Source organism: Capricornis sumatraensis, chromosome 4 (genome assembly GCF_032405125.1).
Source record: "Capricornis sumatraensis isolate serow.1 chromosome 4, serow.2, whole genome shotgun sequence".
Taxonomy (NCBI): Eukaryota; Metazoa; Chordata; class Mammalia; order Artiodactyla; family Bovidae; genus Capricornis; species Capricornis sumatraensis.
This window is the reverse complement of record NC_091072.1, coordinates 143,699,616-143,713,084: the sequence shown is the minus strand read 5'-3', so window position 1 is coordinate 143,713,084 and position 13,469 is coordinate 143,699,616. Positions and strand designations below refer to the sequence as shown.

General features: G+C 39.0%; 1 protein-coding gene across 4 annotated transcripts; it reads left to right on the top strand.

Annotated features, from left to right (window-relative positions):
- The first annotated feature begins 2,837 nt into the window (after positions 1 to 2,837).
- On the top strand, positions 2,838 to 13,442 carry CLEC1B (C-type lectin domain family 1 member B). Of its 4 annotated transcripts, none has more exons than XM_068969793.1 (6): positions 2,838 to 3,043; positions 3,872 to 3,970; positions 5,052 to 5,174; positions 5,337 to 5,488; positions 10,567 to 10,673; positions 13,298 to 13,442. In XM_068969793.1, exons 1-6 carry the CDS (start codon positions 2,980 to 2,982, stop codon positions 13,440 to 13,442), a joined length of 690 nt encoding a protein of 229 aa, XP_068825894.1. In that variant the 5' UTR covers positions 2,838 to 2,979. The 4 variants fall into 4 exon arrangements, with proteins under 4 accessions (XP_068825894.1, XP_068825896.1, XP_068825895.1 ...); XM_068969794.1 differs by having other exon boundaries at positions 2,840 to 3,043; positions 5,052 to 5,165; positions 10,621 to 10,673; XM_068969792.1 differs by having other exon boundaries at positions 2,843 to 3,043; positions 5,052 to 5,165.
- The last annotated feature ends 27 nt before the right edge of the window (positions 13,443 to 13,469 follow it).

Below are 13,469 nucleotides of genomic sequence, written 5' to 3'. Positions count from 1 at the left end.
GTTAAGTTTTACAGTGATTTTAATAGGATGCCTTGTATCCCAATATATTATGACATGAGTTTTCAGTTCAAGTGTGCTTGATCAGTTCACATCCCTCAAACACAGAATACAGCATACTCCAAATTTCACTAGCTTTGCGTCAGATGTGTGCCCCCTCGGATAAACATTCCCCTTTCCTTCTCTTTTCTTATGCAACCTGTGCCTTTTCTTCAAATCTTATCTATTTCATTTGATAAGATGTGGAGGAGGGCACGCCAACCCTCTCCAGTATTCTTGCCTGATGAATCCCACAGACAGAGGAGCCTGATGGTCTACAGTCCATGGGATCAGAAAGAGTCGGACATGACTGAAGTGACTTAGCATGTACATTCTATTTGATTGTTATCTAATGTTCTTACAGGGATTTTGCACACACGTGCATGATGAACATCTCAGTCAGTGTGGGGAAGGTGATCTAATACATTTTCCCCCTTTCATTTTCTCTCGTGTGTAAACAAAAGCTCTGTTACAGTTATCATCTGATAATTACGCATTACTTAACTTGTTCACTTTCAGTTCAGTTCAGTCGCTCAGTCGTGTCCGACTCTTTGCGACCCCATGAATCGCAGCACGCCAGGCCTCCCTGTCCATCACCATCTCCCGGAGTTCACTCAGACTCATGTCCATAGAGTCCCTGATGCCATCCAGCCATCTCATCCTCTGTCGCCCCCTTCTCCTCCTGCCCTCAATCCCTCCCAGCATCAGAGTCTTTTCCAATGAGTCAACTCTTCACATGAGGTGGCCAAAGTACTGGAATTTCAGCTTTAGCATCATTCCTTCCAAAGAAATCCCAGGGCTGATCTCCTTCAGAATGGACTGGTTGCAGTCCAAGGGACTCTCAAGAGTCTTCTCCAACACCACAGTTCAAAAGCATCAATTCTTTGGCCCTCAGCCTTCTTCACAGTCCAACTCTCACATCCATACATGACCACTGGAAAAACCATAGCCTTGACGAGATGGACCTTAGTCGGCAAAGTAATGTCTCTGCTTTTGAATATGCTATCTAGGTTGGTCATAACTTTTCTTCCAAGGAGTAAGTGTCTTTTAATTTCATGGCTGCAATCACCATCTGCAGTGATTTTGGAGCCCAAAAAAATAAAGTCTGACACTGTTTCCACTGTTTCCCCATCTATTTCCCATGAAGTGATGGGACCGGTTGCCATGATCTTCGTTTTCTGAATGTTGAGCTTTAAGCCAACTTTTTCACTCTCCTCTTTCACTTTCATCAAGAGGCTTTTTAGTTCCTCTTCACTTTCGGCCATAAAAAATAACACTTATTCCACTTTTCTGACTCCCACTTCCCCTTCTGGCTTCTCCTTCTTTCTTTTTTACACATGCTCTATCCATCATTACCAAAACAAACCAGAAGCAATATTGTAACAAATTCAATAAAGACTTTTCAAAAAGAGTAATTTATGTAACAATCAATCTCTAAAATATTAAAATATTAAACAAAGGTTTTTATTCCAAATGCAAACTCATCAGGCTATTTGGAATAAAAACTTCAGCTGTAATTTCCTAAGGCAAGAGAAGAAGGAGCATTACTCAAGTAGAAAAGAATTTTTAAAAGATATGAAAAAGTTGTGGAATATATATACACTGCTGCTGCTGCTGCTGCTGCTGCTGCTAAGTCTACTATGCATAAAATAGGTAAACAAGAGCCTACTTAAAAAAATATGCAAGTAGAAATAAAGTATCAGTGGTAGGCCTTGTGGGGTGACTGAGAAACTTCTGCAAACCTCTGGATTTTGGAGAAGGGAAAAGAAAAGCATTTATCTACCACTTTTTCCTGCAGTTCTCTGCTTAATTTTTGCTGAGTAATTCAGCTTGCATTTATGGGCTATGTAGAGAGAGGAAGCAGAATTAAGACTAATGCTATCAGGCCTCCTTTGACCCTGAGAGTCTCTGTACTCACCCAACATACTTCTAACACCACAAAACCACACTTGATAGATACAAGTAAAGGCAAATATATTTTCATGAAACATAGATCCAAGCAAGAGATGCTCAGCCTGTGGTTAAAGTTATCATTACTGGCAATTTAAAGTGACAGTCTGATAGTCTCTCAGTTGTGTCCGACTCTTTGAGGCCCCCATGGTCTGTCAGTGGGATTCTCTAGGCAGGAATACTGGAGTGGGTTGCCATTCCCTTCTCTCAGTATCTTCCCAATCCAGGGAATCAAACCAGAGTCTCCAGCATTGCAGGCAAATTTTTTTTTTTTTTTCACCATCTGAGCTACCAGGGAAGCCTGGTTTAAAGTGAAAACATTACTAAAAGACAATATATCAATTTTGTTTTGTTTCACTGTATTAGATTGTTTTCCTTTGAGGCATAAACCTAACCCATATAAATCCTGCCTCATGTGGATTTCTTGATTTTTAAAAAATTTTTACAAGCAAAAGATGCAATAATTCAGAAGAATTCTAGGCCATAATTAGACATTCTAACACAAGACCATGGAACATCAAATATAGCTCTTCTTAGATCAAATTATATCAGACTCATTTATCACAGAGAGATAAACTCTTTATAAGATGATATTTTATTTATGAATTTTCATCAGAAGTCAGTCTGCTTAAACAACATGATTTGCACTCTGCTGAGGTTAAGATGAAGCATGAACTTTTGTTCTTGGAAAGGATATACATGATGGAAGATTCAGAATGGAAGCTAAGGAAACAGGAAACAAATGCCATATCTACTCCTTTACCACAAGTTATTATTTTAGTGTTTTTGTGTTTAAGGTTCATGTATCTCTGAGCAGCTATCTAAGGGCTTCCTGGAAAGAAACAAAAAACAAAAAAACATGTGCCCCAGCTCATGTGGCTCCAACTTAGCAAACAGAGGAGAATCACAGGCGGGTAGACACTGAGATCATCAGAGTGGACAAATTTTGTGAAACCATTGAACACTGAACTCACTTGCAGCCCAAGGAAAGCCATGCAGGATGAAGATGGATATGTCACCTTAAATATTAAAGCTCAAAAACCAGCTCTGACTTCAGGTAAGAACGCCCAGAGCCAGCAACTTGCAAATGAACTATTGAAATGGTTCTACCCTAGAGTCCTTTTTTCTACTAGTGATAGCATGTATAGTTTTGTTTTCTTTTCCTGAATGACCCTTTTTCCCAACAGCATTTAAGTGGTATCAGCATAAACTTAGATAGATTTACTTAGAATATAAACAACATAGGTCTTCTCTTGACTCAGTTGGTCAAGTCTGGCCTTTAATGTGGGAGATCCAGGTTCAGCCCCTGGGTTGGGACGGTCCCCTGGAGGAAGGCCTGGCAACCCACTCCAGTATTCTTACCTGGAGAATTCCATGGACAGAAGAGCCTGGTGGGCTATAATCTTTAAAGTTGGACACAACTGAGTGACTAACACTTCACACTTCACATAAACAACAAAGGATACAAGCAGGGCACATTATATTAAGGTTTACAGAGTTAAATGTGGAGGGACTAGAAATCTAGGGGATAAGCAAAGAGAATGTTCAGAAATTTCATTTTCTAAGATGTCAGCAAATGAGTGTGATTCTATAGTTGCTCCTTATCACCACAGTTGTTTATATGGTTGGGCACAAAACAAAGAGAAGTACAAACACACAAGACCTTAGCAGCTAGATACATTCTGACTCAGAGAGAAGTCCGGTGGGAGTGGGAATGGAGCAGGTTGTGTTTACTGTTGGTGATCACCACGGGAGCAAAGGCAAGATGGACCGAAGAAGCAGTTTATGTCACTTGGAGAATGCTGACAGGGCAGGGATGGGGTGATGCTGTCCCATAGCTATGCCATGCTGCCTGCCCTCTGACATCTTTATTGTATGCCCACAGTGGAACCTGCTTCCTCCCCTTTGTGGCGTGTGATGGCTTTGGCTCTGCTGGTCTTATGCGTGGGGATGGTTGTTGGGCTGGTGGCTCTGGGGCTTATGTGTAAGTATTGACTTTTTCCTAATGATGTGACATACCGAAGTGTCCTGGTGTATGTCACTAAGCCTAATTGTCACGATTTGTATATTTGTCACCACACCAATCATCCTATGCTTAGGGGCCAGGACACTCTCAGTAAGGGAGAATTCTGACCTTTAACTTCTGATTAAAACTAAACTTTAGATTAAATTAATTGGGCTTCTCTGATGGCTCAGATGGTAAAGATGCCTACAATGTGGAAGACTCAGATTCAATCCTTGGGTCAGAAAGATCCCCTGGAGAAGAAAATTACAACTTGCTCCAGTATCCGTGCCTGAGAAATTCCATGGATAGAGGAGCCCAGTGGGCTGCAGTCCATGGTATCTCAAAAGAGTCAGACATAACTGAGCTAATAAACAATAACAAATCTTTATAATGTATAATTGTTCATATACTGTTTATTTTTCCATAAGATATTTTAGAATGTTTCATTCACCACCTTTGATTGATTTCAATGTGGCTGTGCAACAAGAATGAATATTCTGATATTACATGGAAGCATAATAATAGAGGTCATTCACCTCTGTGAAATGCACTTAGAAGTTTGTGTTCAAGGAAAAATCAAAACAGCCACTTTGGGCATACAATTTGATCATGGCATGTTCTTACTTGAGATTATCTCCTTCAAGTATTGACAGTTCTCTTTCTGTAATTTTTTTTTTATTTTTGGAGAACTCTCAGCTGCCATTCTGCACAGTACTTAATGTGTTCTTTTTTTATTATTATTGTTTTACTTTACCCATTTTACCCTGATCACTTTTCAGCACTCATTTACTCATATATCTCCTGGAGGAGGAAATGGCAACCCACTTCAGTATTCTTGCCTAGAAAATTCCGTGGACAGAGGAACTGAGTGGCCTATAGTCCATTCGTTTGCAAAGAGTTGGACACAACTGGGTGACTGAGCACACACACACTACTTATATGTATTCAGTAAATACTTCATAGATTGATAACTCTACTGAATTTAAAGTTCATAGAGAGGACATTTTTGCATCGCCCTTTTTATTCTAATTACAAATGATTATCTAATGTTTCCATCTAGCTGTCATGCAGCAAAACTACCTACAAGCCGAGAATGAAAATCTCTCAGGAACTCTGAAAATGTTAGTAAAGAAGGTCTGCCAAGATTTAATACAACTATCAGGACAAAAGGAAAGTAAGTATGGTTTGTTAGCCTCTTCATCTCCCCTAACTCTGGAGTTTTTTTTTTTTTTTTTTTTTTATGCTATCTGTGAAGAATCTTGAGATATGCAGGAAACAATGAAGATGAGGAAAAAATAAACTTAATTCAGAATGAAAGGGATCCTATGCTTGGTTTCTCCTCAAGGTCATAAGTGCAACCCATGTGACACACACTGGCGATACTATGGAGACAGTTGCTATGGATTCTTCAAGCACAACCTGACATGGGAAGAGAGTAAGAAGTACTGTATTGACGTAAATGCTACTCTTGTGAAGATCACCAGCAAGAGCATCCTGGTAAGGATGTTTCTATGTCAAATATCTTGGGAGTGATAAGGAGATAAATCTCAAAAGAGACAAATCTTCAGCATTTTTCTTTTTTTCACATGTCTATGTTGTCCAGTTTTTTCTCCTCTGAGAAGTTTTTCAAGCTCGGTAAAAATTACAACCTTTGAGAGTAGAAAGTATTTAAATAGAACTAATGAAACTTTGAGTTCTGGTATTATCTCTGCAACAAAAGTTAAGATAATTTCTTAGTTTCCTTAACTCTATTTATGAATTCAAAAAAGAATCTGGAAGTATAAAGAAACTCAATATGATTGTGAAATATAAATATCAGTGTTATCCCAACATAACATGCCTTCTCAGTTTTTGCTAAGTTGTTGACTTTTTGAATGAACCATGGTGCAAATTCTGTCTTTTCACAGATTCTCCCAGACATAGTTTTATTAATTTAAATTAATAATTTAAATTAAATTTTATTGGAGTACAGTTGCTTTGATTTACAATAGTGTGTTAGTTTCTACTGCACAGCAAAATGAATCAGCTCTATGTATGCATGTATTGCCTCCCTTTTGGATTTCTTTCCCATTCAGGTCATTACAGTGCATTGAGTAGAGTTCCCTGTGCTATGTAGAATCTAGAAAAATGGTATCGCTGATCTTATCTGAAAAACAGAAATAGAGACACAGATGTAGAGAACAAATGTATGGATACCAAGGTGGGAAAGGAGGTGGTGGGAGGAATTGGGAGACTGGGATTGACATGGTTGAAAACACTTTAAAACATTTCTCTTCTTCCACAGTTCCCTCTTTGACCACTTCTAACAAAAGCTCTTTCCAAGCAGAATACATTCACATTCACTACTGGACTCTCCCTATTTGTAAATCTTGGGCGCAAGCCAGGAGCCAAGACTTGGAGTTTCCCTTCTACCCAATAACAGTTTGTCCAAACATTGTTGTTCAATTGCTTGGACAGTCCGATTCTTTGCGACCCCATGGACTGCAGCAGGCCAGACTTCCCTATCCTTCACCATCTCCCATAGCTTTCTCAAATTCATGTCCATCGAGCCAGTGATGACATCCAACCATCTCATCCTCTATTACACCTTCTCCTCCTGCCTTCAATCCTTCCCAGCATCAGGGTCTTTTCCAATGAGTCAGCTCCTGGCATCAGATGGTCAAAATATTGGAGTTTCAGCTTCGGCATCAGTCCTTCCAATGAATATGCAGGGTTGATTTCCTTTAGGATTGACTAGTTTGATATCCTTGCAGAAGGGACTCAAGAGTCTTCTCCAACACCACAGTTCAAAAGCGTCAGTTCTTTGGTACTCAGTTTTCTTTATGGTCCAACTCTCACAGCCATACACTACTACTGGAAAAACCATAGCTTTGACTAGGTGGACCTTTGTCAGAAAACTAATGTCTGCTTTCTAACAAGCTGTCTAGGTTTGTCATAGCTCTTCTTCCAAGGAGGAAGTGTCTTTTGATTTCATGGCTGCAGTCACCATCCACAGTGATTTTAGAGCCCAAGAAAATAGTCTTTCACTGTTTCTATCATTTCCCCATCTATATGCCATGAAGTGATGAGACTGGATGCCATGATACTCATTTTTTGAATGATGAGTTTTAAACCAGCTTTTTCACTCTCCTCTTTCACCTCAATCAAGAGACGCTTACATATGTGTATATATATATGTATATGCATATTTTTAATCTTTTTATTTTGTATTGAGGTATAACCCATAAACAACGTTGTGTAGTTTTAGGTGAACAGTGAAAGAACTCAGCCATTACATATACATGAAAGCACATATCTTTTAAATGGCAGAAATTGTTTATTGTATTTATCCCACAATTTGAATATAGTAATTATTCACATTTTTGCATATTAAAATGAAATCAAATGTAAATTGGAATAGATCAGGATTTGGGTTCTATGCAGACCAAGATTCAATAGAATTCAAATATTTAGGCAAGTCATTTTCTTTTTGTTTTTTAATTTTGATTCAAAGCATTTATTAATTCAAACTTTACAACAGTTCTACAAGGATTTTTTTGGTTTTGTTTTTGTTTGGTTTTGTTTTGTTTTTCTCTTCATTTTACAGTGATGAGATTAATGCACAAGGAAATAAAGTAATTGCTCAATTTCCCACGTTCCCACATAAAAGGGCTTTTATGATTTGAGCTCAGGAAGTCTGGTTCCAAAACCCACAGGGCAGGTTTCCATTCTCTGCTGCTAAGTCACTTCAGTCATGTCCGACTCCATGCAACCCATAGAGGGCAGCCCACCAGGCTCCCCCATCCCTGGGATTCTCCAGGCAAGAACACTGGAGTGGGTTGCCATTTCCTTCTCCAGTGGCAAGTCATTTTCTATAGGACTGCTGGGGTCCAGCCCCCACAGGATCCAGGGGAACCTGAAGGAAAAACGGCGTCGGCGGATGATTTAGAGAGAGATAAAGAAAGAATATTGTAGATAACAAAATAGAGGAGAGAAAGAGGCTGATATTCCTTGCTTTACATAGAAAGTCAATAAAACTTCGAAACAAGAAGTTTGCCCTGTTCACGGAGGCCACAGGTGCCTTCCCGGTCTCCCGAGGCAGTGAAGACGCAGAACGTCTTCCCGTTCAGGTCTTAGAAACCTGGGCAGATGAGTGAATGCAGGGAGCCTCTATGCTCCAAGGGATCAGCCTGAAAAAGAAAGTAAGAGAGAAAAAAAGAGAAAAAAGAAAAACACAGGGTGACCAAGCTTCTTCAAGCGAGGCCCAATAGCTTTATTTTTAAAAGGTACTTTTATACCTTGTCTTATACATAGAGGGAAATAAAAGATGCAAAGTCATACAGAGTCAGCCCAGACATTACATCTGTTTTGTCTTTATCGAAACCAGGATTTTTCCACAAACCTTTCCCATAAACAATATTGTGTACATTATCTTCTGGCCTTGGAGGCCTGTGAACATTTTATGACCCTCTTTTGATAAAGGCTTCTCAACCAGAAAACTTATTTTCCCTTAAAATGTTTTTTCTTATATTTCTAATCTATGTCAGCCTCAAAAAGTATTAAACAGAGTTACATTCTCATGAAACAAAGGTGCAGTGAGTTACAAGAAAGAACCAATTAGCTCAAAAGTCTGATGTGGTTAATTTCAAGGCTACACTTGTTTTTCTTACTTTCCAACTATGTTAACGAACGCACTGCCAGGTCCACAGTGGATAAGAGATATGGGAACTTAGCAACAAGCATTGGCCCAATAACGAAATCCTATGCCTAGCACTACTCTAATAACTTTTAACTCTTTAAAAGGCTCTATGTTTTAGGCTTTCCATGCCTCTCACAGTCGGAAGGATGTAAATAATCATATGCGTAGCTGCAAGAGTCTGGATATACCTGCCAAACAAGCTATAATGCTAACAGAGGGGTTTTGATTGGAAATATTCCTCTCATGTCCAGGAGACTTATTAGCTATAGCCCTAAGTTAATTTTCTCCAGAGAAAGGTGATCAGGGTTAGCCCCCTGTTAATGTCAGAAGAGTTGGTGAAAGTCATGAAATAGTAAAACAGACAGATTCTGGTTTTGGGGTAGATGCTCGAGAAAGCCTAGGGAGCGCATTGAGTCCTGAAGCCTTGCTTAACCAGTAACTGACCAGAAAAGAGGAAATTAACCCAGTGACATTCATGCTCATTTGTATGTCCTGTTATTCTAACCTGCTGTACCACATATTTGCTCTTCTTGTGGGCTCAGCCTCATAGAGAAGATACTCAGATAAACTAATTTCTTTCAAATCAGACAAAATAAGAGAGTGCCTTAAAATCTCAATTCTATTACAAGAAGGTTAATTAGGGACTAAACATGTCTTCTCAAGTCTTATTGCTATAGGCCAATATGTTGAAGATGTACAATTAAAAGAAGTAATGTAATTTTGGAAGAATAAAAAATAGTTGAATTTTGGGCAGAACTTCAGGTAGAATCTATCTGTCAATTCTATAGTGAAGTATATAATGTGGATGTATTTTAAAGAAAAAAAATTTAATTGACACATGACAAGTAGCTCACATTTAAGAAATAAGTGACTCTCATGAAATCTCTCTCATGGAATGCCATCTTGTGCTTCATGTTCCTGCCAAGATGCTCAAGCCATTTTTATTTGCCAAGAGCATGTTCTCATCTATTTTTTCCTGGGAGGTATGCGAGCACATGAACATTTGACTTTCTTCTAATTTTGCTACCCATAGATTGATTGATTGATTGATCCATCCATTAATTCAACACGTTCCAGGACTTGAACCTGTGTGTTAATAAAACCTACAAAAATTCTTAGCTTCATGGAACTTTATTCCAGTTGGAGCAACAGGCAATGAACAAAATAAATAACTATTACTGCATTTAGTCACTATGTCATGTCTGACTCTTTGAGACCCCATGGACTGTCGCCTGCCAGGCTCCTGTCTATGGAATTTCCCAGGCAAGAATACTAGATGGGTTGCTGTTTCCTTCTCGGGGGGATCTTCCCAACCCAGGGATCAAACCCCTGTCTCCTGCATTGCTGGTGGATTGTTTACCACTGTGCCACCAGGGAAACCCATATAGTACAGTAAATAGAGATAATTTCAAAGTAAAAAATTGTAGATGTATGTTATTTGTAAATCCTTTTGAGAAAGACATCTCTTTTATCCAGTCAACTAAAAAAAATTGATATTTCTATACGAAGATTTTGTAGACAAGCTAAGCAATGAAACCAAAGCAAGCAGAGCTTAATTCTAGGGAATATAGAATTTTACCAACAATGTATTTTTCATTTTCCTTCTCATATGTGGTACTTTATTTGGGATTCTAACCTTCAATTGATGGAACATAAACATATAGGATTATTAGAATATTATCTATCTGGTTTACAGTTTTTCCCTATCCTTCAAGTATTTTCATGCTAAAACAAGTAAACTTGGTATAATTCTAAATATCAGATATAATCAGTTAGCATTAATATAGACATATAATCCATTGTTTTGTCCAGAGTCTTATCATGAAGTTTTTCCTTTATACCATTATAAGAACTGTAGAAACACTCTGACCATTATAATTATTTGTGTTTGCAATAGCAATATCTCAATAGCAGGACTGGATTAATTCGTTGGATTGGATTGTCCCGCCAGAAATCCAGTGACGTCTGGAGGTGGGAAGATGGCTCAGTTCCTTCCGAAACTGTGTAAGTCATTGGACACTCAGAACACAAGGCACAACTAGGGATTTTCATTCCTGAGATCCTCTCTGCTCTTGAGTACAAGTTACTTAAAAGCTGGGAAGTGGCTCTGTGTTGTACTATGTGTTACAAAGGTGATGACTGAGTTACTTACTCCCTAATCCTAACAAGAGAGTGCTTGCAATTAGATTCTATTTTCCGAGTCTCCCATTCTCTGCTTTTCATCTAAGTTGTAATCCACCCCTATTCCTGATACTTTTTTTCCCACTTGTTTCTACCCTTAACTTTACCATTGAACATTTTACATGTGTGTTTGGTTTGGTTTTGGGGTTTTTTTGTAGCATGATCTGATTCTCTTCACATATTTTGAGAACAAAATTTTCATCCTTATAATTTATAGTTGGAACATCTTACTTTGAGTCTTTTTTTGACTTTTCAGTATCATTTTCCCTTGTCTTCTACCTTAGGGGGCTTCCCTGATAGCTCAGTTCATAAAGAATCCACCTGCAATGTGGGGGGCTCTGGTTTGACTCCTGAATTGGGAAGATCCTCTGGAGAAGGGATAGGCTACCCACTCCAGTATTCTTGGGCTTCCCTTGTGACTCAGCTGGTAAAGAATCCACCTGCAATGTGGGAAACCTGGGTTCAGTCCTTGGGTTGGGAAGATCCTCTGAAGAAGGGAAAGGCTACCCACTCCAGTATTCTGGCCCTAGAGATTCCATGGACTATACAGTCCATGGGGTCTCAAAGAGCCAGACATGACTGAACGACTTTTACTTTCTACCTCAGAGGTATCCAAAAATCAGGCACATTATCAATTACAAGAGGATTCTAAAGTCTATGTCAAAAGGCTCTAACCTTCTACAGACAATCCAGGCAAAAGGATCAATTACACTGAGTATGGCAAAACCAATACAATATTGTAAAGTAATTAACCTCCAACTAAAATAAATTTATATCTGAAAAAATTATGATTTTCTAATCTCCAGTCACCTTTGTTCACATTGTGCAATGTCTCTCCATTTAAAATGTAAATTGACAACCCAAACTTGCATAATTAGATCATTACTTAATTTTTAATTAATTCATTCAACAGATACTTATTAAATTTTTATTATGGACAGAACTCAAGAGTACTAGGGGTACAATCAAGCTTCTTCATCGATCTGAACTTTACATTTATCGCTTGCTGACTTTTCACAATAGTTCAGGCACACTGGTGACCCCTCTGTTCTTTCAAAAAATTAAACATGTTTTGTGGTCTTAGGGTTTTGTACCTGCTATTTCCTTCTAGAATCCCCTCCTCCGTGGCAGGCTCCCTCTTGTCACTCAAGTCTGTTTAAACATCATTTTCTCAATGAGACCATCTTTAATTACCAAATTAAACTAGCCTCCCTCCACCGCATCCACTCAAGTCTATCACATCACACTGTTCCATTATTACTTTTACCAGTCTCTGAGATTTTCTTTTTATTTGTTGGCTTCTTACCAACATTCCCTCAGTACAATGTAAGTTTCCAGTAGAAAAGACCTTATGTTTTGTTTATCCCTCTATTAGCAGCACATGAACAAGTTTGGCATGTAGCAGGTATCCCATGCTCGTGCTTGTGCTTGTACTAACTCAGTTGTGTCCGACTCTTTGCGACCTTATGGACTGTAGCCCATCAGGCTCCTCTGTCCTTGGGATTCCCCAGGCAAGAATACTGGAGTGGGTTGCCATTTCCTCCTGCCGGGGATCTTCCTGACCCAGGGATTGAACCTGAGCGTCCTGAGTCTTCTGCATTGGCAGGGGAGATTCTTTACCACTGAGCCACCTAGGTATCCCACAGATATTGGCAAATGAATTAATAAATATCCATTCTTTGTCCTCTTGTTATAGCAGTGTAACAGGAAATATAGACAAGAGAACAAGCAATTATAATGCAGTCTTATATCTGTTACCCTGTAACATAAATCCTCATTTCAAAAATAACTAATCGACTTACTTTTCCTTGAGCTCATTTCCACCCTGTGTAGGTACTTGTCCGATAGGGCTTCTCTCAATCTAAATTCTGCCCTTCTTTCAAAACAGAACTAAAGCATGATATTCCATGAAAAGGTGAGAAAGTAAAGCCTTTCTCATCATTTCAGATCCCCATCCATCTTTTCCTCTGGACTCTTATTGTACCTACTGTTCACTTCTACTTAATCTTAAGGTATATTAAATTGCCATTGTGTTATTCACATGTGCATACTTTATACTCCAAAGCAGGCTGGGAGTTCCTCAAAGATCTGAATGTTGCTTTTTATATTTTCCCCTCATACTTCTTATCTTCACTTTGTGCAACAGACTACTTCACACAGAGTTTGACTGAGTGTTAGTCGCTCATTTGTGACTGACTCTTTGCGACCCCATGGACTGTAGTCCGCCAGGCTCCTCTGTTTGTGGAATTCTCCAGGCAAGAATACTGGAATGGGTTGCCATTTCCTTCTCCAGGACATCTTCCCAACCCAGAGATCGAACCTGGGTCTCATCCATTGCAAGCAGGTTCTTTACCATCTGAGCCATCAGAGAACCCCAGACCCAGAGTTTGATTGCTGATTGTTTATTTAGCTTTCAAAGGAGCTCATTCTACCTTTTCTATTCACAGGTTGAAGCTTTCTGGAACTGGAACAGAAAATATGAACTGTGCTTATTTTCATAATGGAAAAATTCACCCTACCTTCTGTGAGAATAGACATTACTTAATGTGTGAAAGGAAAGCAGGCGTAGTAAAGGTGGAACAACTACTTTAATGCAAAGACGGGGCAGAATGTCACAGA